The following is a 23,781-nucleotide window of genomic DNA, read 5'->3' as shown; positions in this document are numbered from 1 at the left end:
ACCCTTCTTAGACCCTCGTCTTGATCCTTTTGTCTTCCCCTTTCGTGCTAGGAGGTGTAGAGCGCCGAATGGTGGAATGAATAAACTGCGAGCTGGGGTGGATTCAGGCATATCCGGAATTTGACATTTTGCAAAAAAATAGGATAAGGCATTTTGCACTTTCTCTTCACACACTGCCTAACTTTGAGAGTCATGGGGGTCATTGTTGGAGGAGAAACCTGAAAGCTCCCTGGCCATGAGCGTGCGATGCCATTTTCAATGAAGTGTTTTCTTGCGCAGCAGCTTGGGGTGGCCGTCACTGCTGAACTTCAGCAGCTGGAGCCTGGATTTGTTGAAACAAATCACAAAAAAAGATCATGCACGTGAACTTGTGGCAATCACGCGACGTTATGCTTCTTGAGTACCAGCCGTTTCGTGTCTCGCAAATTTTTTTTGAAGTGAAATTGTTCGGTCGTGCTTCTTCGACGCACAGTCGCACTATTTGTATGATTCATGTATTAATAAATGCCATGCATACAGTATTATATACAGTGCTCGTGCTCAAACAGCTGGAAGAGTATTTAACTCGATTTGGCTAAAGTAAAATTTGATTTTTCGATCTTACTACAGTACTGTACATTTACAGAGAGAGTACAGTATTGTTTTTTTAGCATCTTCCAGTTGGTTTTTGGACGAAGTTGATTTTGTGTCCAAACGTCAGCCTAGAATTATCATGATATTCAGAGAACTCCTATTATAATAAGTCCCTTAGGCTCCAAGGTCCAATCTCAACCGGACCCATACGGTCGCACAGCATCGCACAGTTATCTGTCATGCGACCGCATCGCTCGAGAATGAAAATGCGGCCTCCTTTGGGCGAAATCCTTGACAGCTGGTGCCAGCTATTTGCACTCAAAAGCGTTCCAATAGCGGAAAATGGGTGTTCGCCAACTCTGCAGACAACCTATACAGTAGCTGATAATAATACTCTCGTTTATGGGTGCGTAGAGTACATTTCAATCATGCCTGGTGCCAACAGCTGATGTGCTGTGATTGGTGGGTCCTCATTGCGTCCCCCACCCTCGCTGTGCGGCAGCTTGGATGCATGCGTTGATTTCGACGCGTGAGCGCCAATCACACGCCCGTGCGGCTGCAAGGACACTTTCAGACATCTGATACACGTAGCTTGACTCGCACTTTTCAATAGCTCTTCCGCTTTGACTCGCATTTTTCGACTACAGGAAGACTGGCGAGATATTAGGCAGCACGCAGCTGAAGCGGGTGCAGGGGGAGGATGGCGAGACATCTCGTTGGATGCCGTTCGGCAACTCGTCCGAGGCCCCGCTGATCGTAGCAGCCGCCAAAGCGGGTATTTGGGAAGACAACTTACTTAGCGACTACCCACGCCTTGTGGAAGTGCCGTTCAGCTCCTCTCGCAAGATGATGATCACTGTCAACGCTCTTCCCGTCGTGAACAACGTCGCCATGTTTGACACGCTGTCACTTCCAGGAGACACGCCACCGAAGCTCGTGGCCAACGTCAAGGGTGCTCCCAACTACATTCTGCGCAACTGCACGCAGTACTGCCGGAGAGATGGTACGTTTGAGCCCCTCAACACCACCCAGCGTGATGAGATCTCCGCGGCTGTGGATGCGTTGTCGTCGCAAGCACTGCGTGTTCTCGCTGTGGCTATTCATCCGCTGTCAGAACTGCCCTACGCTAAGGACTGCGACGACGCTGACGAGAAGTTTGCAGCATTGTCGAAGCCGCTTATCTTCCTCGGGCTTGTGGCATCGATTGACCCGGAGCGTGACGGTGTCCGTGATGCTATTGCCACTGCCCGAGCTGCTTCCATCCGCACCGTCATGATCACGGGCGACTATCTCGCTACTGCCGTCGCTATCGCCAAGAACATTGATCTGCTCCAAGTTGGCGCCGACCCGGAAGCTCAAGCTACAGACTGCACTCAGCTCCGCCCGCAAGGCGACGTGTATCTCCCACCGGCCGACATCGATGAGATCACCTCGCGCACCCTGGTGTTCGCCCGTGCCAAGCCCGAAGACAAGATCGAGATCGTGAAGTCGCTTCAACGTCAAGGTCTGATCGCTGCTATGACTGGTGACGGCGTGAACGACGCGCCTGCGCTAAAGGAGTCGGACATCGGTGTAGCTATGGGCATTTCCGGTACGGAGGTCGCCAAGGGCGCGTCCGACATGATCCTGACCGATGACAACTTCTGCAGTATCGTGTCAGCAGTGGAAAAGGGTCGAGTCATCTACGCCAACATCCAGAAGTTCGTCATGTTCTTGCTGTCTACGAACATCGGCGAGATCGTGCTGATCTTCTTGTCGGTGGCTGGAGGTTTCCCTCTACCCCTGGAGGCGCTCCACATCCTGCTTCTCAACTTGTTCACAGACGGTATGCCTGCCGTAGCGCTGAGCCTGGAAAAGGGAGACCCGCAGATCATGAACGAGAAACCGCGCCACAAGCACTCCTCACTGATCCAAGGTCGTCTTTGGTTGCTTGTGCTCTGCAATGCCTTCCTGCTGCTTGCAGGTGCCACAACCACTTTCTTGCTGGGACTGTACTGGAACTTTGGGGAGCTGCTGACGGACGACATCTACAAGGCCGGCGGTGGTGCCGACGGAACGGACTACACGGACGTGACTTGCCGTCGCTGGGAAGGCGTGAGCGACGGGTGGAGGACGTTTGGCAACTGCGCTGCGCAGTATTCCGACGGCACGTACATCTTCGGCGACGAGGTGGCCGGCATGAGCTCGTTTGAGAATTCGACTGTTTACTGCGAAGGGGGCGACTACGACTGCGTCCCGGCAGGCTTGGGGCGCGCCCAGACCATGGTTTTCCTGGGACTAGCTTTCACGGAGGTGCTGCGAGCCTACACGGTGCGGCATTTCACCGAGAACGTCTTCGTGCGGATGCTGTCGAACGGATACATGCAGCTGGCGGCCTGCATGTCGTTGATTCTTACCGTTCTTGTGACCAACGTCCCTGTCATCATGGACGACATTTTCGGATTCGAGTACATCCCGTGGTATCAGTGGCTCGTGGTGGGCGCCGTCGCGTTCAACAGTGCGTTCTGGGGTGAGGTGCTCAAGGCTATCATTCGACGACACGACCGCGCTCAAGCTCGGTGGGACCACATGAAGGCTGGTTTCGAGGAAATTCTGCTTGAAATCCGCCACGTTCGCCATCACGTCGAGCGGCTCGAAGCCGGCGGTCTGAAGCGTGAGTAAGAATGACCAAGTTTCGGTGCAGTGCCGAGGTATGTGTTGCATCTTGGTGATTGATGAGGGTCAAGGCAACTGCAGGATACACATCGAGTGCGTAGTGGTACCGTATTATTTCACGAGCGAACCGGGCTTTACGTTAATGAATTTATGAACTCAAGCCATGGGAAGTAAACGTTTGAACGGGGTCATCAGGCCTCTCAAAATTAGGCAGAAATTCCTACCTGCCTAATTTGACCTCAAATAGGCATTCTGGAAAAGGCTGATTAGTAGTTCGATGCAAACAGCTCAAATAAAAAAAAAACTGTAGGCATGCAGGTGGTATACATAAGTGAATTGTCTTCGCTACGTGCGTTCCTAGCGACGCGTTTAGCTAGATCGGGCAAACTGAAGTACTGCAGCGACTGGAGTTGGCCTTCCATTGCATAGTTGGTTAGAGCTGTTCTCTGCGGGTTCTTGACTTGCTTAAAGACGCTGAACTCCCTAAAAAAAGTAGCGTCTACCGGCTCAACCTTCACGTCATCCAGCGCATACAGTAGCTACAGCTACCAGGCAGCTCATCAGAACGACCTGCTCGCTCGCGTGGTGGAGCTGGGCCGCGTGGCCGAGTTCACGTACAACACGACGCAGCAGAGCGGTATCTACCTCTCGCAGCATATGCGGGCGAGGAGGACGTAGGCAATAGAATACTATCTACTACTGTAGTTATTAGCTGCAGCATGTCTACTAAAGCGAAATGCATGGACACTCCAATTGTTACATGTATCGCAGGCAGGACGTGCTTCTGCTCACGCTGGAACCAGCGGTACGGCGGGCCCAAACGATGAAGTGCAACGTCTTCAGCTGGTGCAATTTCACGGCCAAACGCTTGGCAGAATTTGCACCTTGCCTCGGTAATTTCTCCATCAATACTAGAACCAAAGGTTGAAGACCAGGTTCAGCCTTGTATTTGGGGATCCATTTTGTCGCTGCTCCAGAGGGGTGGTTTTAGTTTGCAAAAGGGCAGTGTTAAGAAGAAGAATGAAGTTGATTAACTGGGAGGTAGACTTGTCGTAGTGCTGGCTAAGTGAAAACAAAAAATCAAACCTAAGGCTAAGGTATCCACACACGCGTAATTACGAGTTCAACGTCGTCACCAATTGGTTCAGGGAACCCCAGGTGGAGCAAAACTGTCCTGATCTCATCACTATCAAGATTGAACGGTTGATCGGCGATAGAGGTGCAGGTAGTGTTGCTGAACAAACGGGAAATGTTTGGGCTGATCGCACGCACACCGTGGAAATAGATATCGTTCCGGAGACGCCATAGCGCGTGGAACACAATGGCTGTGTAGATGCGCCATAAAATGAGAAGAACCTCACGACGATGACGCCATTCGTCATGGACATGGCGGTCGGACGGGAAGGTCAACAACCTCCGCCCCAGGGAACATCGAAAACCTGGGGCCCATGGCTCCCATATCTTCCGCCATAATCCCTGGGCGGGGTCACACTCGAAGAAGTAATGCGTAGCAGTCTCGATAGCCCGGAAGGGCAGTGTTAACATACTGATTTGCGGCGGTGACTTTAGCCTGTGATGCGGTCTGTTGGTCTCCACGAGCACCCTTCTTAGACCCTCGTCTTGGTCCTTTTGTCTTCCCCTTTCGTGCTAGGAGGTGTAGAGCGCCGAATGGTGGAATGAATAAACTGCGAGCTGGGGTGGATTCAGGCACATCCGGAATTTGACATTTTGCAACAAAAAAAATAGGATAAGGCATTTTGCACTTTCTCTTCACACACTGCCTAACTTTGAGAGTCATGGGGGTCATTGTTGGAGGAGAAACCTGAAAGCTCCCTGGCCATGAGCGTGCGATGCCATTTTCAATGAAGTGTTTTCTTGCGCAGCAGCAGGGTGGCCGTCACTGCTGAACTTCAGCAGCTGGAGCCTGGATTTGTTGAAACAAATCACAAAAAAAGATCATGCACGTGAACTTGTGGCAATCACGCGACGTTATGCTTCTTGAGTACCAGCCGTTTCGTGTCTCGCAAATTTTTTTTGAAGTGAAATTGTTCGGTCGTGCTTCTTCGACGCACAGTCGCACTATTTGTATGATTCATGTATTAATAAATGCCATGCATACAGTATTATATACAGTGCTCGTGCTCAAACAGCTGGAAGAGTATTTAACTCGATTTGGCTAAAGTAAAATTTGATTTTTCGATCTTACTACAGTACTGTACATTTACAGAGAGAGTACAGTATTGTTTTTTTTAGCATCTTCCAGTTGGTTTTTGGACGAAGTTGATTTTGTGTCCAAACGTCAGCCTAGAATTATCATGATATTCAGAGAACTCCTATTATAATAAGTCCCTTAGGCTCCAAGGTCCAATCTCAACCGGACCCATACGGTCGCACAGCATCGCACAGTTATCTGTCATGCGACCGCATCGCTCGAGAATGAAAATGCGGCCTCCTTTGGGCGAAATCCTTGACAGCTGGTGCCAGCTATTTGCACTCAAAAGCGTTCCAATAGCGGAAAATGGGTGTTCGCCAACTCTGCAGACAACCTATACAGTAGCTGATAATAATACTCTCGTTTATGGGTGCGTAGAGTACATTTCAATCATGCCTGGTGCCAACAGCTGATGTGCTGTGATTGGTGGGTCCTCATTGCGTCCCCCACCCTCGCTGTGCGGCAGCTTGGATGCATGCGTTGATTTCGACGCGTGAGCGCCAATCACACGCCCGTGCGGCTGCAAGGACACTTTCAGACATCTGATACACGTAGCTTGACTCGCACTTTTCAATAGCTCTTCCGCTTTGACTCGCATTTTTCGACTACAGGAAGACTGGCGAGATATTAGGCAGCACGCAGCTGAAGCGGGTGCAGGGGGAGGATGGCGAGACATCTCGTTGGATGCCGTTCGGCAACTCGTCCGAGGCCCCGCTGATCGTAGCAGCCGCCAAAGCGGGTATTTGGGAAGACAACTTACTTAGCGACTACCCACGCCTTGTGGAAGTGCCGTTCAGCTCCTCTCGCAAGATGATGATCACTGTCAACGCTCTTCCCGTCGTGAACAACGTCGCCATGTTTGACACGCTGTCACTTCCAGGAGACACGCCACCGAAGCTCGTGGCCAACGTCAAGGGTGCTCCCAACTACATTCTGCGCAACTGCACGCAGTACTGCCGGAGAGATGGTACGTTTGAGCCCCTCAACACCACCAGCGTGATGAGATCTCCGCGGCTGTGGATGCGTTGTCGTCGCAAGCACTGCGTGTTCTCGCTGTGGCTATTCATCCGCTGTCAGAACTGCCCTACGCTAAGGACTGCGACGACGCTGACGAGAAGTTTGCAGCATTGTCGAAGCCGCTTATCTTCCTCGGGCTTGTGGCATCGATTGACCCGGAGCGTGACGGTGTCCGTGATGCTATTGCCACTGCCCGAGCTGCTTCCATCCGCACCGTCATGATCACGGGCGACTATCTCGCTACTGCCGTCGCTATCGCCAAGAACATTGATCTGCTCCAAGTTGGCGCCGACCCGGAAGCTCAAGCTACAGACTGCACTCAGCTCCGCCCGCAAGGCGACGTGTATCTCCCACCGGCCGACATCGATGAGATCACCTCGCGCACCCTGGTGTTCGCCCGTGCCAAGCCCGAAGACAAGATCGAGATCGTGAAGTCGCTTCAACGTCAAGGTCTGATCGCTGCTATGACTGGTGACGGCGTGAACGACGCGCCTGCGCTAAAGGAGTCGGACATCGGTGTAGCTATGGGCATTTCCGGTACGGAGGTCGCCAAGGGCGCGTCCGACATGATCCTGACCGATGACAACTTCTGCAGTATCGTGTCAGCAGTGGAAAAGGGTCGAGTCATCTACGCCAACATCCAGAAGTTCGTCATGTTCTTGCTGTCTACGAACATCGGCGAGATCGTGCTGATCTTCTTGTCGGTGGCTGGAGGTTTCCCTCTACCCTGGAGGCGCTCCACATCCTGCTTCTCAACTTGTTCACAGACGGTATGCCTGCCGTAGCGCTGAGCCTGGAAAAGGGAGACCCGCAGATCATGAACGAGAAACCGCGCCACAAGCACTCCTCACTGATCCAAGGTCGTCTTTGGTTGCTTGTGCTCTGCAATGCCTTCCTGCTGCTTGCAGGTGCCACAACCACTTTCTTGCTGGGACTGTACTGGAACTTTGGGGAGCTGCTGACGGACGACATCTACAAGGCCGGCGGTGGTGCCGACGGAACGGACTACACGGACGTGACTTGCCGTCGCTGGGAAGGCGTGAGCGACGGGTGGAGGACGTTTGGCAACTGCGCTGCGCAGTATTCCGACGGCACGTACATCTTCGGCGACGAGGTGGCCGGCATGAGCTCGTTTGAGAATTCGACTGTTTACTGCGAAGGGGGCGACTACGACTGCGTCCCGGCAGGCTTGGGGCGCGCCCAGACCATGGTTTTCCTGGGACTAGCTTTCACGGAGGTGCTGCGAGCCTACACGGTGCGGCATTTCACCGAGAACGTCTTCGTGCGGATGCTGTCGAACGGATACATGCAGCTGGCGGCCTGCATGTCGTTGATTCTTACCGTTCTTGTGACCAACGTCCCTGTCATCATGGACGACATTTTCGGATTCGAGTACATCCCGTGGTATCAGTGGCTCGTGGTGGGCGCCGTCGCGTTCAACAGTGCGTTCTGGGGTGAGGTGCTCAAGGCTATCATTCGACGACACGACCGCGCTCAAGCTTGGTGGGACCACATGAAGGCTGGTTTCGAGGAAATTCTGCTTGAAATCCGCCACGTTCGCCATCACGTCGAGCGGCTCGAAGCCGGCGGTCTGAAGCGTGAGTAAGAATGACCAAGTTTCGGTGCAGTGCCGAGGTATGTGTTGCATCTTGGTGATTGATGAGGGTCAAGGCAACTGCAGGATACACATCGAGTACGTAGTGATACCGTATTATTTCACGAGCGAACCGGGCTTTACGTTAATGAATTTATGAACTTGATGAATTTATGGAAATCAAACGCTTGAACGGGGTCTTGCTTGGAGGAGAAACCTGAAAGCTCCCTTGGCCATGAGCGTGCCATGCCATTTTCAATGAAGCGTGTTCTTGTGGAGCAGCTTGGGGTGGCCGTCATTGCTGAACTTCAGCAGCTGGAGCCTGGATTTGTTGAAACAAATCACAAAAAGATCATGCACGTGAACTTGTGGCAATCACGCGACGTTATGCTTCTTGAGTACCAGCCGTTTGGTGTCTCGCAAATTTTTTTTGAAGTGAAATTGTTCGGTCGTGCTTCTTCGACGCACAGTCGCACTATTTGTATGATTCATGTATTTTATTTAAAATAAATGCCGTGCATACAGTATTATATACAGTGCTCGTGCTCAAACAGCTGGAAGAGTATTTAACTCGATTTGGCTAAAGTAAAATTTGGTTTTTCGATCTTACTACAGTACTGTACATTTACAGAGAGAGTACAGTATTGTTTTTTTAGCATCTTCCAGTTGGTTTTTGGACGAAGTTGATTTTGTGTCCAAACGTCAGCCTAGAATTATCAAGATATTGTTATTATACTAAGTACACCTTAGAGACATCATTACCATACAAACCCGCCCAGAGTTTACTCCGCGTCGTCCGCCGGAGCCGCAAGCACATTGGCCCTGATGTTGCACAGGAAAAATATGATAGTCCAGGAGCGCAACGCAACAGCTAAATAGGCAAAATTCGCACTGTTCGGACGATCCGTTCACGAACACCGTGTGGAGCGTGCAGCAGATGTCCTCAGACATCCGACAGCACTGTTCGACCACAGGGAGAGTACATTCAGTTATCTGCCTTGCACGAGTCAAGTCCAGCGTACATTGTACCAGCACAACCGAAGCAATGCTGTCGTGCCGCCTTCTTGTTGCCTCCCTGGCGGTAGCGTCCAGCTTGGCCACGGCCTCCGCTGCTGACGCGGAATTCGGCTACACGACCAGCGGCGACAAGTACATCATCAACACCGGCGCCGGCTTGACGATTGCCATGAGGCAGGCGTCCTGCGATATCGTCTCCATCAACTACAACGGCCAGGAGCTGCAGTACAAGTCCATGGGAACGCACGTGAACTCGGGTCTGGGCCAGGTGACGTCCACGATTAAGTCCCTCAGCGACGACAAGAAGACCATCAACGTGAACTGCAAGAAGACCGGCATCGAGCAGTCCTACTTCTTCCGTCCCAACGAGAACGTCGTCTACATGGGCACGTACCACACGAACGACCTGGTGCTTGAGGAGCTGCGGTTCCTCGCTCGTCTGGACAAGACGGTGATGAATCAGGGCATCCTTGAGGCCACGATCGAGGCCGGCATGACTGCAATTGAGGCTACCGATGTCGTTCAGAACAGTGAGGGTATCACCCGTTCCAAATACTACTCGGGTGTGCCATTCATCGAGGACGCCGTCCACGGCGTCAACAGCACTGCTGCCGGTGTCTACCTTGTGATCTCGGACCAGGGCTACGAGACGTCCAGCGGCGGCCCCTTCTTCCGTGACATCAACAACAAGCTTGACGTCTCGAACGAGCTCTCGTTCTACATGAACTCGGAGCACACGCGTATCGAGGACTACCGCTACGGTTTCCACGGACCCTACGCGCTTGCGCTCACGAGCGGAGCCGCCCCCGACCCGTCGACCCTGGACTTCAGCTTCTTCCAGGACCAGGATCTCACGGGCTTCGTCCCGGACGCCAAGCGTGGCGAGGTCGCAGGCACCATCACCGACGCCAACGATGTCTTGGGTGACTCGGAAGTCGTCGTGGGCTTCTCCAACGCTGACGCCCAGTACTGGGTCAAGGTGCCCGCTGGCACCAAGACCTTCACCTCGCCGAAGATGAAGCCCGGCACCTACAAGGCCATTGTGTACAAGAAGCAGTTAGCTGTCGGCACGACCAGTGTTACGGTCGCTGAGGGTGCGTCCGCCTCGGAGACTTTCGAAGTCACGTACGAGCTGAACACCAAGCCCATTTGGCTCATTGGCGAGTGGGATGGCACGCCCGACGACTTCCTGAACGCCGACAAGATCCACAAGATGCACCCGAGCGACTCGCGCTTGGCTGCGTGGGGCCCGATCACTTTCGCGGCCGGATCGGACGACAACAGCAAGTTCCCCATGGCTCAGTTCCGTGCTGCCAACGACGACATCAAGGTCACTTTTGACCTGACGGATGCCCAGGCTGGCGAGAGCAGGACGCTGAAGATCGGTATCACGCTGGCCCAGCTCAATGCTCGCACCAGCGTCAAGGTGAACGACTTCCAGACCGCGACTCCGGAATCCGTGGCTGTGAAGAAGCGCGGTATCACCCGCGGTGTGACGATGGGCATCTACAAGCTGTACGAGTACGCGATCCCGTCGTCCGCTCTTGTGGCGGGCTCCAACACCATCACGCTCTCGATTGCCAGCGGCTCTCCCGATCCGGCTCAGAAGTACCTGTCGGCGTCCGTCGTCTTCGACGCCCTGGAGCTGAGCTAAGCTTGACTCTTATCTCTACAGCTATTAGACTGTGAGCGGATAGATTTCATGTTGAAAGTTTTCAATCAAATTGTTGTGTACCGTTCAATACAGAAGCCTCTTCACCCCTTAGCAGCGTAGCATTCGACCTATCTGGCTCGGTGCGTTCATGCCCACGGCACAGATCGCCGCCAGAAGACGCCTCGGGGACACGCAAGCTCCGAGGATCGACGAAATGTACGCAAACCACGTGTCATAAGCCAAAGTCTGGCCTCGAAACATAGCTTGCAACGCGAGTGCAGCGCAGCCCTTGGGTGAACACGCAGTCCCGGGGATATTCATGTAGATGGCGTTGTCGCAGTCCGCAGTGCTGCCGAAATTCGTGTGCACCGGTCCAGGACAGAAGCATGTGACGGTGACCCCCGTGCCTCGCAGCTCGTAGTCAAGTCCCTGGCTGAAGTTGATGACGAACGCCTTGGCGCTGCTGTACAGCGCAGCCGACGGCGACACGATCGATCCAGCCATGGACCCCATATTGAGCACTCTTCCAACCCCACGCTCCACCATTTGAGGCACGAACGCGTGCGTAAGTTGCGCCACCGCCGCCATATCGAGAGCCATGATCTGCGTAACCTGCGTCGACGAGAGCATGACGAAGTCCTTGGTGATGGAGAAACCCGCGCAATTCACGAGGATGTCAACCGCAAATCCGTTCTTGGCAGCAAACTCCACGAGTGCTTGAATCCCTGCCTCGGACACCAAGTCACAGGCGCAGAACGCCACCTTCACCCCTCTGTGGACCTGTTCGATCTCCGTTTGCATGCGTTCCAGCACGGATTCGCTCCTAGCAGTCAGTAGCAACGAGTGACCCTTTTCAGCCAACTGGTACGCCATCTCCTTGCCCAGTCCGGACGACGCCCCCGTGACGAGAGCGACATGTTTCGTCTGAGGCTTGGGCTCGGAAGCCACGAAGCTCCATCGGTGATAACGCGTCAATGCCACGTCGAGACACGACAAAACCAGATATACCGACACCAGAACTCGTAGCAGATATCCCACCACCTCCAATGGCACAAAATGCAGCGTTACGAGCAGAACGGCGACGCCCAACGCCGGCTGTAGCTTGCTGTAGATCGGTTCCTCCGGCACCATGGACACGTGAGCAGGCAGGATAGTTACGCAGTGGTAACCTCGAGAGTCTCGAGCGTGCCTTGATCGTAACCTTGGGATTTGAACACGCGCGTTCCGTTGGTTGTGTGGATCACGACTTGCAGTCCACCCACCAAATTATGGCTTTGCGTTTCAAGGGCTCAGTAGCCCATTGGCCTCAAGGCTGACACCGTCTCAAGTCGCCGTCAACACCTCGTTAATATCTCCATCGCGGGGGCTATTTCCACCGCAGACGCACGTTTCTCGCCTGGCCGTTGGTTGCATCGAGAGAACTCTGCGCTGGTAACCGCTGCGACTTCAACTCGATCGATTCGACTCGACTGGCCAATTCAACACTGTCGGAGCTGCTGGCGAGTTGCAGCCCAACAGAGCGATGGCGACGCACGTGACGGCCGAGGTGTCGGCGACAACCGACCCGAAGACTTTGCTGCACGCTGACGAACACGCAGAAACCCAGGAATTCGATCTCGGAGACGACAAGGACGACGCCGATCCGCTGGATGGAATGCTGCTGCACCTGATCCGCACCATCGCGTTGTACCTGTTCGTGCTCCTTTCGCAGACAACCAAGCTGGCCGTGACGGACGCGGAACTCGCAGTGTTCGCTGCCGACACCGCCACGCCGGACTTGCTGGATGCACAGACGAAGGAGCTGCAACGTCGACTGCATGCGGCGCTGTTCGCCTGGGTGCAGAGCGAGGTGAACAGCAACCAATTTGACGGACTATTGCAGGAGCAGAGGGCTTTCGTGGTGATCAAGAGACTTTTTCGACAGCAGCGCGCCAAGGCTGCAGCGCAGTGCCGTGTGCTCGCAGCACTTTTAACCGCGTACTTGGCGCAGATGGAGACCCCACTGGTGCACTGCGAACCCAGCAGTATGCTGTCGTCGACGCTGGAATACTTGCTGGCGAAGGAGAAGGATTCGGAGAACACGGAGCCTGTGCCTCTGCCTATGTTGTACCCGCTCGTGAATGCCGTGGACCTGGTGAGCATCGAACAACGAGAGTGTCTCGATGCGCTTATGAACCTGCTGCGATGGCTGACAGCGCATGATCAATCCAAAACGGTAAGCTTGTACGCGTTTAAAGTACTGTACTCGCTTGCTGCCATGCTGACCAGCGAGTTGTTTTGCAGGTACTATCTACTTTTACCAACAAATATCATGTTAAAGTCTTCGGCATGGAGAATCACAGCGATAGCGAGATTAATAGTGACGATAGCGACGAGATCAATAGTGAAGCATTGGGTGTGTGCTTCGTGCAGACGCTTCTTCGCTATTCAGACCACATTTTTCGCCGGGACCTTCAGGTATGTGTATCTCTTTTTGACTTGCATGACGAGATTCCTAGTCACTGATTTATGCTTTCGTCGACTACTGCAGTTTGAGGATATGGTCCCGACGCTTTCGTATAGCGACACCGAAGATGACGATGTCTGGAGCGAAGATGGTTGTGCTGAAAGCCGTCAGAAATATTCCCACGGCCTGAAAGAAATTTCAAATAATTTATCAGCAGCAAATTGTGAGGAGCCCACCAACACGATTGTCGTCGACGCAAACTTGGCAGATGAAGCAACTTTGACCCCGCCCGATCTATCCGAGAGTACGCTAGTCGACAAGAAAGACGAAGTTTTGGTGCTGAACGATGGTGCTGTCGTGCAAAAGAATGAGAACATGGTGGTTCCAAACAAGGTGATGTCTCGCTCACTCCGCAAGCGCAAGAAACGTGAGGAAAGAATTATCGCAGAGCCAGCGAAAGCTAGCCGCCGTGCAATTAAGTCCCGTGCGAAGCCAATTAGTGATCCGGAGCATCCGATCAACCAGGCGATGCTTGGTCAGGAGTGGGTGAACGAAGAACCTTTGCCGACAGTGGTGTGCTTCGGTATTGCTGCTGCCGCTGGAACGCTTGCTGCGATGCTCTGCGTCTACTTGAACTGACTAAGTACCTCCTGGTACGATCCCGAAGTCACCGACGACTACGCAATAAAACTGCTTCACTAATGACAGAAGCGCCCCCATTATCCTTCGAAGCATCTATTCCTTGTTCCTCTGCTTTGCCATATTAACATTGCCATCCTTCGGCACTTCACCGAACTTGGTCATTCTTACGCTTCAGACCGCCTGCTTCGACGTGATGGTGAGCGTGGCGGACCTCAAGCAGAATTTCCTCGAAACCAGCCATCAAGTGCTGTTGTGTCGTCGAATGATAACCTTGAGCACGTCGCACCAGATTGCACTCTGCGGACTTACTGATGACGTGATGCTTCGAACTCATCTGAAGAAAAAATTTCGCTTCGATCTCTAGGTAGTACATTCAAATTAAAAATCCCTGGTCAATCAGCCAGCAAAATACTCGCACAACTCGCGTGCTGTTCTCTCTCCTGCCGTGCGCTGACGCTCTAACTGGCATGCATTTACAATCGATAGGCTCCTCGCGCGAGCTCCCATAAACCCGCCAGGACTGGCGTAACGGCCTCATATGCTTCGACTGCGCACTGGTCAGGCGCGTCACAGGCGATGCCTACACCTGTCACGACTGTCAGCAGCAGCGACAAGAGCGGAAACACTATGTAGAGCAGCATACTCCGCTTCTTGGTAGCGTGAACAACAAGCTCTTTGTCACCTTCCTTCACCACGTGGGCGTCGTTGCTGCGGTCCTCGAAGCGGTTAAACAGGAAGAGGATGCCCGAGTTGAAGCCATAAATGACGAGCAACAACGGGAGGCGGAAGAACATGTTCATCCATTCGTTGCGCACGTAGTAGAGCGCGATTGCGCCCATCACTGGTAGCATAACAGCCACGAGGTTGAGTTGAGCCACAGCGAAAAATAGGACTCCAAGTGCCAAAAGGATACCCAGGATTTTCATGCCGTATGCAACCTCGCAACCAAATACCTGGAGAGTTGACGGTGCCCACCAAGAAACCATCCACCAGTGGTGACTATCATCCGGTTGGCATAAAGGCTTCACGAACGCTACCTCGCGCACGTTCTCAAAGAACACGATTGCCATTATCACCAGCACCACGAGGACGTCAGTTTTGGTAATTGCCCACACGAAAGACGCGCGGTCCCGTGAATTTTGCGCGCGCCACTCCTTCAGCTCTTCCATACGTCGCTGAAGACGTGCTTCCTCTTCCAACTGACGCTGCGCCTCACGATTTCGCTCAATCTTTTCAGCGATCAGTTGCTGCTTGTTGTAAAACTTTTGAGCCATCCGATCGCGCTTCTCCTGAGCTTTGGCGCGGTCTCGGTTTCGGCGCTCGTTCATCTTCATGATGTCACGCTTGCGCAACTGATCGAACATACCGCGAAGACTGTTCACCAGTAACATCATGTTCGACCGATTGGCAAGGATCTCGCCAGCCTTCAGAATTGCATCCTCACGCTTTGCGCCCAGTGCAACAAAATTCGTCGCCAAAGTCTGCACACTATCGAGACCCTTGCCCTCGTTGCTGACAATTGCTGCGCAAAAGCTGTCGCGTCGGGCATCCTCCAGCATAAACTGCGCACTTTCAACTTCCTCAACGTAGGTCATCTCCATCACTTCAGCTTCGTCCACCCAGCGCTCTAGACGACGCATCGATGCGGCTGTGGCCCCGCTAGTTGCAGCTGTTGTGGCACCGAGCTGTTTAGTGCGCCGGATAATCTGACTACTGCTCGAACTGTCTGCATTTTCAAGCAGCAGCAACTGCTCGTGCTCGGGCTCGTGTGCTGACTGGAAGTTCTCGATGGCGGTCTGCAGCTCCTGTCGGACTTTTTGCTGCTCAACGACTTCGTCAAATGCCTTCAGCAGGAAGTTAAACTCGTCCTTGTTCTTCTGGCCACCAAGGTTGCTCACACTACCGCTCATGGTCATACTCCCACTCCAGCACCGGGCGAATGCGTCCATCTCACTAGACGTCGCGTTTCCGTTCGTGCCATTCTGAGGTGGACTTCCAGAGTTTTGCCGCAGCGAGGCGAGCAACAGGAGAAACACTGGCTTCGGGATGGCTTCATTGGAGTTCACCTTGGCCACGATAAGCTCCGAGATTTGCTCCGAGAGCTGCTGCACGCGGGCGTTCTCCAGGTGCAGGCTCTGCAGACTCTCATCCTGAGCCTTCAGCCAGGAGTCCTCATCCACGTACCCTCTCCACCTCGGCGGGACCACGAGCTGCATCATCTCGACGGCCACCTGTTCTCCTCTGCAGGCGATCTCCTCCACAGCAGTCAGGATCTCCGCGAACGTCATGTCCTTCCGGCTCGTCGGGTGCAGCGGCAGGTTCACCAGTTCCATGTCCGCTTCACGGAACGCCACGGCCTCCAACTGCTGCTTAAAGTCCCTGGCATTGGCCACCACCTGCAAATGCCGGAGCCGCACGCAGGCGATCTGCTTGATGCGCAGCGACAGCAAGTCCGCGGGGAACTTGCGCAGCTCCTGCTGCAGCGCGGCCGGGTCCTGCTCCCGGAAGAGGCGGCCGAGCGTGCTCTTCTCGCGGTAGAACCGCCAGGCGAACCACAGCAGGTGCCAGAGCACCGCTAAACCCAGCCCCAGCACGGTGAGCATGGCCACCACGACGGCCAGCACGGCCGCCTGCTCCTGCGGCGACAGCTCCGTCTTGTCGTGGCTCCACCACCACACGGCCGTGCGGTAGGACGCGTAGCGCCGCAGCGCAGCGTCGTCTTTGGCCTTGGCAATGGCCGCCTGGACGCCAAAGTCCAGGAACTCTGCGTCATCATCTTCCTCCTCTTCTTCCTCCTCTTCTAGAGCCACGGGAACGGCTGCAATTGGCTGCGTCTGCTTCTTCTTGAGCTCTGCATCGGCGGGCGCAGCTGCACGCTGCGGCGCCTCGTCTGAGGCCTCCCAGGTCACCACGTGCACGTCTCCGTCGGGCCAGGGCTGCAGCTCCGAGCCTTTGATGTCGTGCGCCTCGATGGCCACGCGCGGCTTGTCCTCGGCGCCGTCCGAGAAGCTGAAGTCCTCCACGCGGATCTCCACGCGCCGGTAGGCTGGGCAATCATTGGAGAGTAACGTTAGCGACCAGATACTGCGACATGAGCGACCGGTTTAGTGCACGTACGGTGCGAGCGCTCGGCCACGGCGCGGCGCGCGTCGCTGGCGCTCAGCAGCAGGAAGGCGGGCGCCAGCAGGCGGCGCAGGCAGCGCAGCGAGGCTGCGTTGGCGCCCAGCGGCCGGCGGAGGCTCGGCATCGTGCGTCTCGCGGGCCTCAAGGCGAAGTGCCCGCCGCCGCCGCCGCCGCCGCCTGATTCCATTGGGCTGTTTCCGAGAACCATCCCGCGCCAAAACTCCCCATTTATGAGATGTGGGCGCTTTTACTGTTGGTTTCACAGTAGGCACTCGGAGGAGGACCGCGTTTTAGTGACTGGTCAAGTTGAAGCGGGCGGTTTTTTTTGTGGGATTTGACACGCAACGAACGAAACGGATGGGTGGGTGATCGAAGTGGTGAGGCGGTTGGTGGGTGGTGAGTTATGTTACATGGTGTTGGTTTGAGCCCTACCTGCCTAGTGCGTTCTACTCCTATTTGACGTGTTTTTTTACCTACTGTCGCCCCCCCCCCCTTTAAAAGCGAGGTGCTTCTTGCCCGTACCCATCGCAGTTCGAAGTTGGTGGTCTGTGCGCTTGTTGGTGCCTTCTTGGACTCTACGCACAGACGCTGGATGTGTGCGTGGTGTCGGCAGCGCGTGTGGGCTTGGTCTCCAGCTGTGGAGAAGGAGCGGGGCTTGTCTCAGGCTCCGCTGATGCGACCATGTTCTCGTGCATGGCGTTGCCCAGCGACGTGAACATGTCGGCGGTGAAGCCCTGCGGCAGCTCCTTCGTCAGCTCCTGTAGCTGTTGCAATACCTCGTCCGTCGGATCTTCGCTGCTGGGCAGTCGCCGCTGCCGACGTCGAGAGTCCGGGTGGTGCTGCTCGTGCTGCTTCCTTTGCCACTCCCAGTTCCTTTTCCGCTGCTGCCGGCGGATAATCGTCGCCTGAATCCGCAAAAACGACGCGTAGATTTCCTGTAGCCGAGTCCAGGCATCGGAGAGACCTGCCTCGGCATCCTCTTCGTCATCCACGTCTTGCTTGATGTCTTGAAGGTGCTCCTCCACCTCGCTCGCCTTGAAGCTGCTGTCCTTGGCTTGAATTTTTCGCAGCGTCGCCAAAATCTCCGCGAGCGTCACCTCCTTCCCCTCTTCGTGCTGTGCGACAGCCAAGGACGCGACCATTTGTTGCGTGTCCTCCATCTTCGCTCCCCGCATTTCGCGCTTCAACTTCTCGACGACTAGCAAGAACTGCAGATGGCAGAAGCGGACGATCGCCAACTGTTTTCTCTCGCTCGACGTCGCGTCCTCACTGCAACTTCCCTCCTCCTCCTCCCGTTCCTCCTCCGCTTTCTCCAACGCGTTATACCATTGCATCGGCAGCTTCATCAACCTCCACGTCACTTGAATCACAAACACCATCAACCGGAGCACGCAGAGCGTGATGAGCGCCAGCACCACCACGTCCTGCCTGGAGAACTCGTCCGTCACGGCGTCCTTCCACCAGGACGTCGCCTCCTCCAGCGGCGCATCAGCGTCCGCGTCCCCTTGCACTGCTGCGTACACACACAGCGCCAGCGCGTGCCGTCCGTCAGCGAACTGCAGCAACAGCACGCAGCTTCCGCGCTGGTCCTCGATCGGTGCCGTACCTTGCATGATGTTGAAAATGTCCGCCGTCCTCACGTCCTTCGTGACCACCTCGATCACTGGCCGCTCCCGGGCGCCATCTACAGTGCCACAAAGCATACAAAAGTCAACCCACGCGGCGGTGGGCAACAGGGCAACAGGAGCCAGTTAGTGAATCCTTAGCGGAGCTGCTCGGGCGACGGGACCATTCAACCCAGCCTACCGCTGAAGGAGAAGTCCTGCTCGCGGATCTCCATGCGCGTCTTGGCGGCTGAGAGGCGCATGCAATGACCAAGAGAGAGAGAGAGAGAGATGCAGAGCAACAGGGACAGAAATAATAGCGAGTCAGACACTGAAACGACCAGCGGAGGTGCGAACGTCGATTGATTGTTTCTTTCTCCTTCACCTTTGGCAGACGCGCTGGGGCTGGCGGCTAGCAGCGTCCGGCGCGTCTCGCTCAGAAGGAGCAGGAGCACGTACAGCGCTCGACGCAGGCCCGCCCAGGGCCACAGAGAGTGCAGCTGGGGGTGCATTAGTGCTGCAAATAGTGACGAGTATGATATCCCTTCCCGTTCAATTGGCGGCGACTGAACGAAGCAACTTCGACAACCGCAGAACGGACTCAGATCTGAGACTGTGTGAACGTTCCACAAATTTGGGAACTTTCCCTAGCTGGCGGTTGCAGTTGCGGATACAAAGAACAAGAGAACGTCTGAGTCCGACGGAGGGCGGACCTGGAATCAGATTGTCAAAGTCGAGAGGATTAGTTCTTTTGAGAGGATCAAGTGATCCTCTCGGAGGCAGTAAGTGCACCAATTCGAAGGAAGAGTTTTGGGCTGTGATAATATATGCAGCTTTCAGTGGAATGCCAAGGTCAACTTTAACTTCTGGAACTCAGAGTCAAAAAGCTTATTCAACGGTATGTTTCGACTAGTGAGTTAGCGATGACATCATGCTCTGAGGCAAGAAGGCACTTTCAAGCATTTGATGAGAATGTGCATACTGTATCTGAAGTGAAGTGGCTGCAAGTGACTTCAGGCTAAAGTTCATAGCGAAGGGAAAATCGTATCGAACTAGCGTGCGGGTTGTACGGCAAAGCAACCGTGCTTTACGCGAAGGAAGCATGCGATGCGAGAGTGATAGGTCTGCAGGAGGTTCTCGACATCACGTTGAGTGGACATCAAAAAATAAATATTCGCCCATGCACTACGGTTAAGCTGCTGACCGGTTCGGTGAGAAACACGCTTCATACAAAAGGAGCTTGCCGGTGCCGAACTTGACCCCAAAATGTCTCGTTGAGCAGGAAGGATCAAGCGTTCTGGTACGAGGGCAACGTTTCAACACCACAGAGTCCTCGCGGATCGTTGTGATTGCGGGCATCGTGACCTCCCAGGTAACATCAGCGGAGAAGGTTTGGCCCACCGTATCGACCGCGGTGAGCGCGTTCACCTCGATCTGGAGGCAAAAAAAACAGCCATCAAGTGCACCGTCAAGTGCCCCGGCAGATTGTTCTGCGGAGGCATGATATCGCGAAGAAACCAGTGTTGGTTGTGGCCCCACTTGCCAAGTTGCATCTTCCAGTAGAACAGTCTCGATGAGCTTGCAGTAGCAATTGTAGAGCTACTACGCCGGTTAGCCTTTTCTTCAACTGCCTCGAATATCTTTGCCAATTCATCCACCCTGATCAAGTCCATCTCGGTGTTGCGCCACGGCAAGCAGTTAACCTTGCAGCTACTGTCACTGACGCTCATGACCTTCCAGATGCCGCCCACCGGTCATGTTAGCGTCATGTACCGGCATTTGCGAGATACGAATCTGGCATCGGGTTCTCGAGATCGAGAAGTAAATGGTACAGCACACGCTTGGTTTTAATGTCGACGGCGGCATGTTCAAGGGCCAGTTTGACCTTGAGCACGACGCTCGACCACGACTGAGTTTCCTCGATAGTGACGGTCGGAATACTGAGCTTGCGGTTCATTGCGACTTTGTACTTCGAATGCACTTGCTCACGAGCCTGTAAATAGTGAGGTAAGGCTCTTCACCGATATGCTTCGTGTGTCGCGCAACCGCTTGACAAGGGATAACACCATACCTAGCGTACCTATCCACTCTGTTTCGTCCACACGGATATACGACGAGGTGTCGTGTTCCACGTGTGTGAGGGCCGATGGCATTTCTAACCTAAAGCAGGACGAAGCAAACCCAATTCTCAGTTGACGAGATGAAATGTCAAGGTATTGGCCACCATCGCATAGTCCAAGACGAGACCGCAGTCACCAGATACATGTACACTGGCCGGCACCGTGCCAGTCGATCATGCTGAATCCAAGTCGAGCATACCTGGAATCTTTAACTACAACTTGATTTGCCTTATGCAATCTTCCATTCACTAATGTGGTGACACTACGTGTAAGACCCACTTCAATACCAGGCATCTAAACCATACGACGGTACTTAACCTGGCTGACTGTCCTTGCAGGCGCAGCTACGGGGCTGCTGGTCAACGCAACAGAGCGCCTTCGATCGCGGCCACCACCACCAGCCAAAAAGGCTTCATTTGGCCTTGCAGCACGCAATGGTTTCTCGCTGTCGGGACCCGATGAGTACAACAGCGATCCTGCTGGGTTCAGCTTCTCGTAGATCTCTTTGAATGCATCGAATTCTCGATCAGCCTTCTGGCGGCTAGCTGTGTGTAGCGCCACCCTCGCGTCACTTCGTGCAGTTTGAGGTGCTTCGTCGTCAGGTAGCTGCACATAGAGATAGCCAAATTCGGTGCAGCTGACTTTAGGGAGTTCCCACCTATGGAAGTTGAGGCGCTCCAAGTACTCGTGCAGAACGGCTTCGCGATGCTCTGGCGGGATTGAAGTGGAAACCACTCGGATCATCTCATGCACTTTGATCAGCGCCTCCGAGGCACGCCTGCGCAGTTTGACAAACACAATGATGTACAGAGCCCACACGACGTTCACAAGCGTGAAGAAGCCACACGAGAACCCCAGCAAACTGTTCTCCTGCCAGCTTTCACGTCTCGGGAATAAATCCACAAAAAGCGGGAACAGAGCATTCTCGATCGCAACCAAGCAGGCGATGATGAAACAGAAGAACACGTACTGATCCAGCGTGGTGAAGTAGGAAATCTGCGGTGTCAACGACGCGACTTGGTTCTTGAACGTCACAGCAGTCAGCAGCAGCGTCAGCACGATCTGAACGCGATCGCCTGTGTCCATGAGCGAGCCATCAGATAGCGGAGCATACGAAATGAAACACAAGTACGTGATGATTCCTGCCGGAATCGCCACATTCGTCACATAATACCCAGGTCTCCGCTCCAGCATCATCTCAAAACGAATTAACTTCTTGTCTCCATCAGCATCGATCTCGCCCACGAAAACCTTGTCGTGATGCACCACGTCGAACACGTTGCCGAGCTTGTAGTTCGCGATGACAAAGGTACCGGCGTCCACAGCCGCAGGAGTGATCCGCAGAGATTTACGAACACCAGTTCCAGTCGAGAACGCGAATGTGAGTTTCTGCTGGTCCACGGGGAAGCTACGTAGAGTCATTTCCTCGCTGAAGACGGCAACAACACGGCGGCTAAACTGCAGATGGCTCAGAAATTCCGATGTGGATTTCAGTGGCAGTGCAAGACTGGTCGAGTCCGTAAAATGCACCGGCCCTGCAGGGGAGAGGCTTGAAGTCATATCGCGCTCTTCTTGCATCGAGTTGACATTCGTGAATTCGAATTGGTTTTCATCAAACTCGAGGATGTCCATCAGCTCGCGCAACACGGAGTCTTCACGGATTGTGGTAATAGCAGGCATCGTAACCTCCCACGTCACGTCCGCTGTGAACGTCTGACCCACCGTGTCCACGGACGTAATTGCGTTCACTTCGATCTGCACTTCAAGCGGCGAAAACCCAGCCATCAAGTGTGCGGTTAATGGTCCCGGGTGGCTGCTTCCAACGCTGTCTCGGTCGTGTGGTGGCATGATATCGCGAAGAAACCAATGCTGGTCGTGTCCCCATTTTCCGAGTTGCATCTTCCACGGAAAGAGCGTCGGCGGTAAATCGTCGGCTTCCGCTGCGGCCAATGTCGAGCTGTTGCTCTTGGCCAGGTCTTCTGCTACTCCAGCTGCCTCGACTTTCTTGGCCAGCTCCTCCACCTCGAAGTGATCCATTTCGGTCTTGCGCCATGCCATGCAGTGTACGTTTCTGTTGTTGTCGCTGAGGTGCATGATCTTCCAGATGCCGCCCACCGGCCATGTCAGCGTCATGTATTCGGCATTCGCGAGGTACGCTTCAGGGATCGGGTGCTCCAGTTCGAGGTGCAGGTGATATAGGACTCGATCGGTATTGATGTCGATGGCGGCATGTTCTAGTGTCAGCTTGTCCTTCAGCACAACACTCGACCACGACTGCGTTTCCTCGATCGTGGCCGTAGTCGTGGCCTGGAGACTGGTCTTGCTCTTCATTGTGACGTCGGCTGCAATTACGAGAGTGCTGTCGGTCAAGCCCCTGCCAGACAGGAGGATAGCCAAGAATTTAATCTGATCGAGGGCTGCCGCATGGCTAAGCAGCTGATAGAGTGACAAGCATGTATCGTTGACACCCGCTCTTGATGATGACTCTCAAGGTGAAAAATAACCTTGACAAGAGGACGGATGGCATTTCATGGCTACAGTTTGAGGGTTGAGGTCTAGCAAATCGCAGGAGGAAATCGATTGAGCGGCCCACAGTTTGCTGGACGATGCTGCTGATGAAGGGCTACACTTCATGAGTGGCGTTGTGCGGGTATGTGTACCAAGTCCGTCACCCATAGCGACAGTTGGTTCCACTTCAACAATAACGCGTTTGGTTCACGGCGTGCTGCGGCTACAGCGAGACCATTTCCGGAAACTCATCGGCGGCAACACGCCAGGACTTGGCCAACACAGTGAACACTTACGGCAACACGCCAGGACTTGGCCAACACAGTGAACACTTACGTTGTATTAATACCTGTATCTCCTCGCAGGGTCCTGCTTTGAACGAGTTTTTTTTCCTCGTGTTCGGTGCGGGTTTTTTGCCTTGAATGTTGGGCCCGTAGGACCCCGACCTGCATAAGACAAGAGAGTCGGTCCGAAGCTTCCGCTGTGCCTGTTCAAAACTCTTGCTGAACCCATCAAAACCCAGCAGAAACTCCACCACATCCTTGTGACCGTCAGCAATTGCACGGGTCAATGCCGTCGAGTTCAATTGTATAGTCCCTCTTTTTTCCGAATTCCA

General features: G+C 54.2%; 8 protein-coding genes across 9 annotated transcripts; 4 read left to right on the top strand and 4 right to left on the bottom strand.

Moving 5' to 3' along the window:
- Positions 1-2,151: 2,151 nt before the first annotated feature.
- Positions 2,152-3,605, top strand: IUM83_16893 (Potassium/sodium efflux P-type ATPase, fungal-type; the record flags this gene model as incomplete). Its single annotated transcript, XM_067941806.1, has 2 exons — positions 2,152-2,822; positions 3,602-3,605. 2 exons carry the CDS (start codon positions 2,152-2,154, stop codon positions 3,603-3,605), a joined length of 675 nt encoding a protein of 224 aa, XP_067794307.1.
- Positions 3,606-6,124: 2,519 nt separating this feature from the next.
- On the top strand, positions 6,125-8,063 carry IUM83_16892 (potassium/sodium efflux P-type ATPase, fungal-type; the record flags this gene model as incomplete). Its single annotated transcript, XM_067941805.1, has 3 exons — positions 6,125-6,407; positions 6,518-7,171; positions 7,243-8,063. The coding sequence occupies 3 exons, from the start codon at positions 6,125-6,127 to the stop codon at positions 8,061-8,063; spliced, it is 1,758 nt and encodes a 585-aa protein (XP_067794337.1).
- A 1,033-nt stretch (positions 8,064-9,096) lies between these two features.
- Positions 9,097-10,722, top strand: IUM83_16891 (putative rhamnogalacturonase; the record flags this gene model as incomplete). Its single annotated transcript, XM_067941804.1, has 1 exon — positions 9,097-10,722. One exon carries the CDS (start codon positions 9,097-9,099, stop codon positions 10,720-10,722), a length of 1,626 nt encoding a protein of 541 aa, XP_067794326.1.
- A 108-nt stretch (positions 10,723-10,830) lies between these two features.
- Positions 10,831-11,853, bottom strand: IUM83_16890 (3-ketoacyl-CoA reductase; the record flags this gene model as incomplete). Its single annotated transcript, XM_067941803.1, has 1 exon — positions 10,831-11,853. The coding sequence occupies one exon, from the start codon at positions 11,851-11,853 to the stop codon at positions 10,831-10,833; it is 1,023 nt and encodes a 340-aa protein (XP_067794325.1).
- Positions 11,854-12,244: 391 nt separating this feature from the next.
- On the top strand, positions 12,245-13,807 carry IUM83_16889 (uncharacterized protein; the record flags this gene model as incomplete). The annotated part of the gene is made up of 3 exons (XM_067941802.1): positions 12,245-12,937; positions 13,006-13,179; positions 13,253-13,807. The coding sequence occupies 3 exons, from the start codon at positions 12,245-12,247 to the stop codon at positions 13,805-13,807; spliced, it is 1,422 nt and encodes a 473-aa protein (XP_067794316.1).
- Positions 13,808-14,283: 476 nt separating this feature from the next.
- On the bottom strand, positions 14,284-17,057 carry IUM83_16888 (uncharacterized protein; the record flags this gene model as incomplete). Its single annotated transcript, XM_067941801.1, has 3 exons — positions 14,284-14,396; positions 14,454-16,856; positions 16,928-17,057. 3 exons carry the CDS (start codon positions 17,055-17,057, stop codon positions 14,284-14,286), a joined length of 2,646 nt encoding a protein of 881 aa, XP_067794401.1.
- A 451-nt stretch (positions 17,058-17,508) lies between these two features.
- Positions 17,509-19,049, bottom strand: IUM83_16887 (uncharacterized protein; the record flags this gene model as incomplete). The annotated part of the gene is made up of 4 exons (XM_067941800.1): positions 17,509-18,446; positions 18,540-18,617; positions 18,740-18,787; positions 18,923-19,049. The coding sequence occupies 4 exons, from the start codon at positions 19,047-19,049 to the stop codon at positions 17,509-17,511; spliced, it is 1,191 nt and encodes a 396-aa protein (XP_067794309.1).
- Positions 19,050-20,951: 1,902 nt separating this feature from the next.
- On the bottom strand, positions 20,952-22,988 carry IUM83_16886 (Gamma-aminobutyric acid receptor subunit beta-3; the record flags this gene model as incomplete). 2 transcript variants are annotated; one of them, XM_067941798.1, is made up of 2 exons in its annotated part: positions 22,066-22,086; positions 22,188-22,988. In XM_067941798.1, the coding sequence occupies 2 exons, from the start codon at positions 22,986-22,988 to the stop codon at positions 22,066-22,068; spliced, it is 822 nt and encodes a 273-aa protein (XP_067794399.1). The 2 variants fall into 2 exon arrangements, with proteins under 2 accessions (XP_067794400.1, XP_067794399.1); XM_067941799.1 differs by having other exon boundaries at positions 20,952-22,988.
- Positions 22,989-23,781: the final 793 nt, after the last annotated feature.

This window comes from Phytophthora cinnamomi, assembly GCF_018691715.1.
Source record: "Phytophthora cinnamomi strain GKB4 chromosome Unknown Contig25, whole genome shotgun sequence".
Classification (NCBI taxonomy): domain Eukaryota; phylum Oomycota; class Peronosporomycetes; order Peronosporales; family Peronosporaceae; genus Phytophthora; species Phytophthora cinnamomi.
The sequence above is the reverse complement of the archived record's forward strand: the minus strand, read 5'-3'. Positions and strand labels throughout refer to the sequence as shown.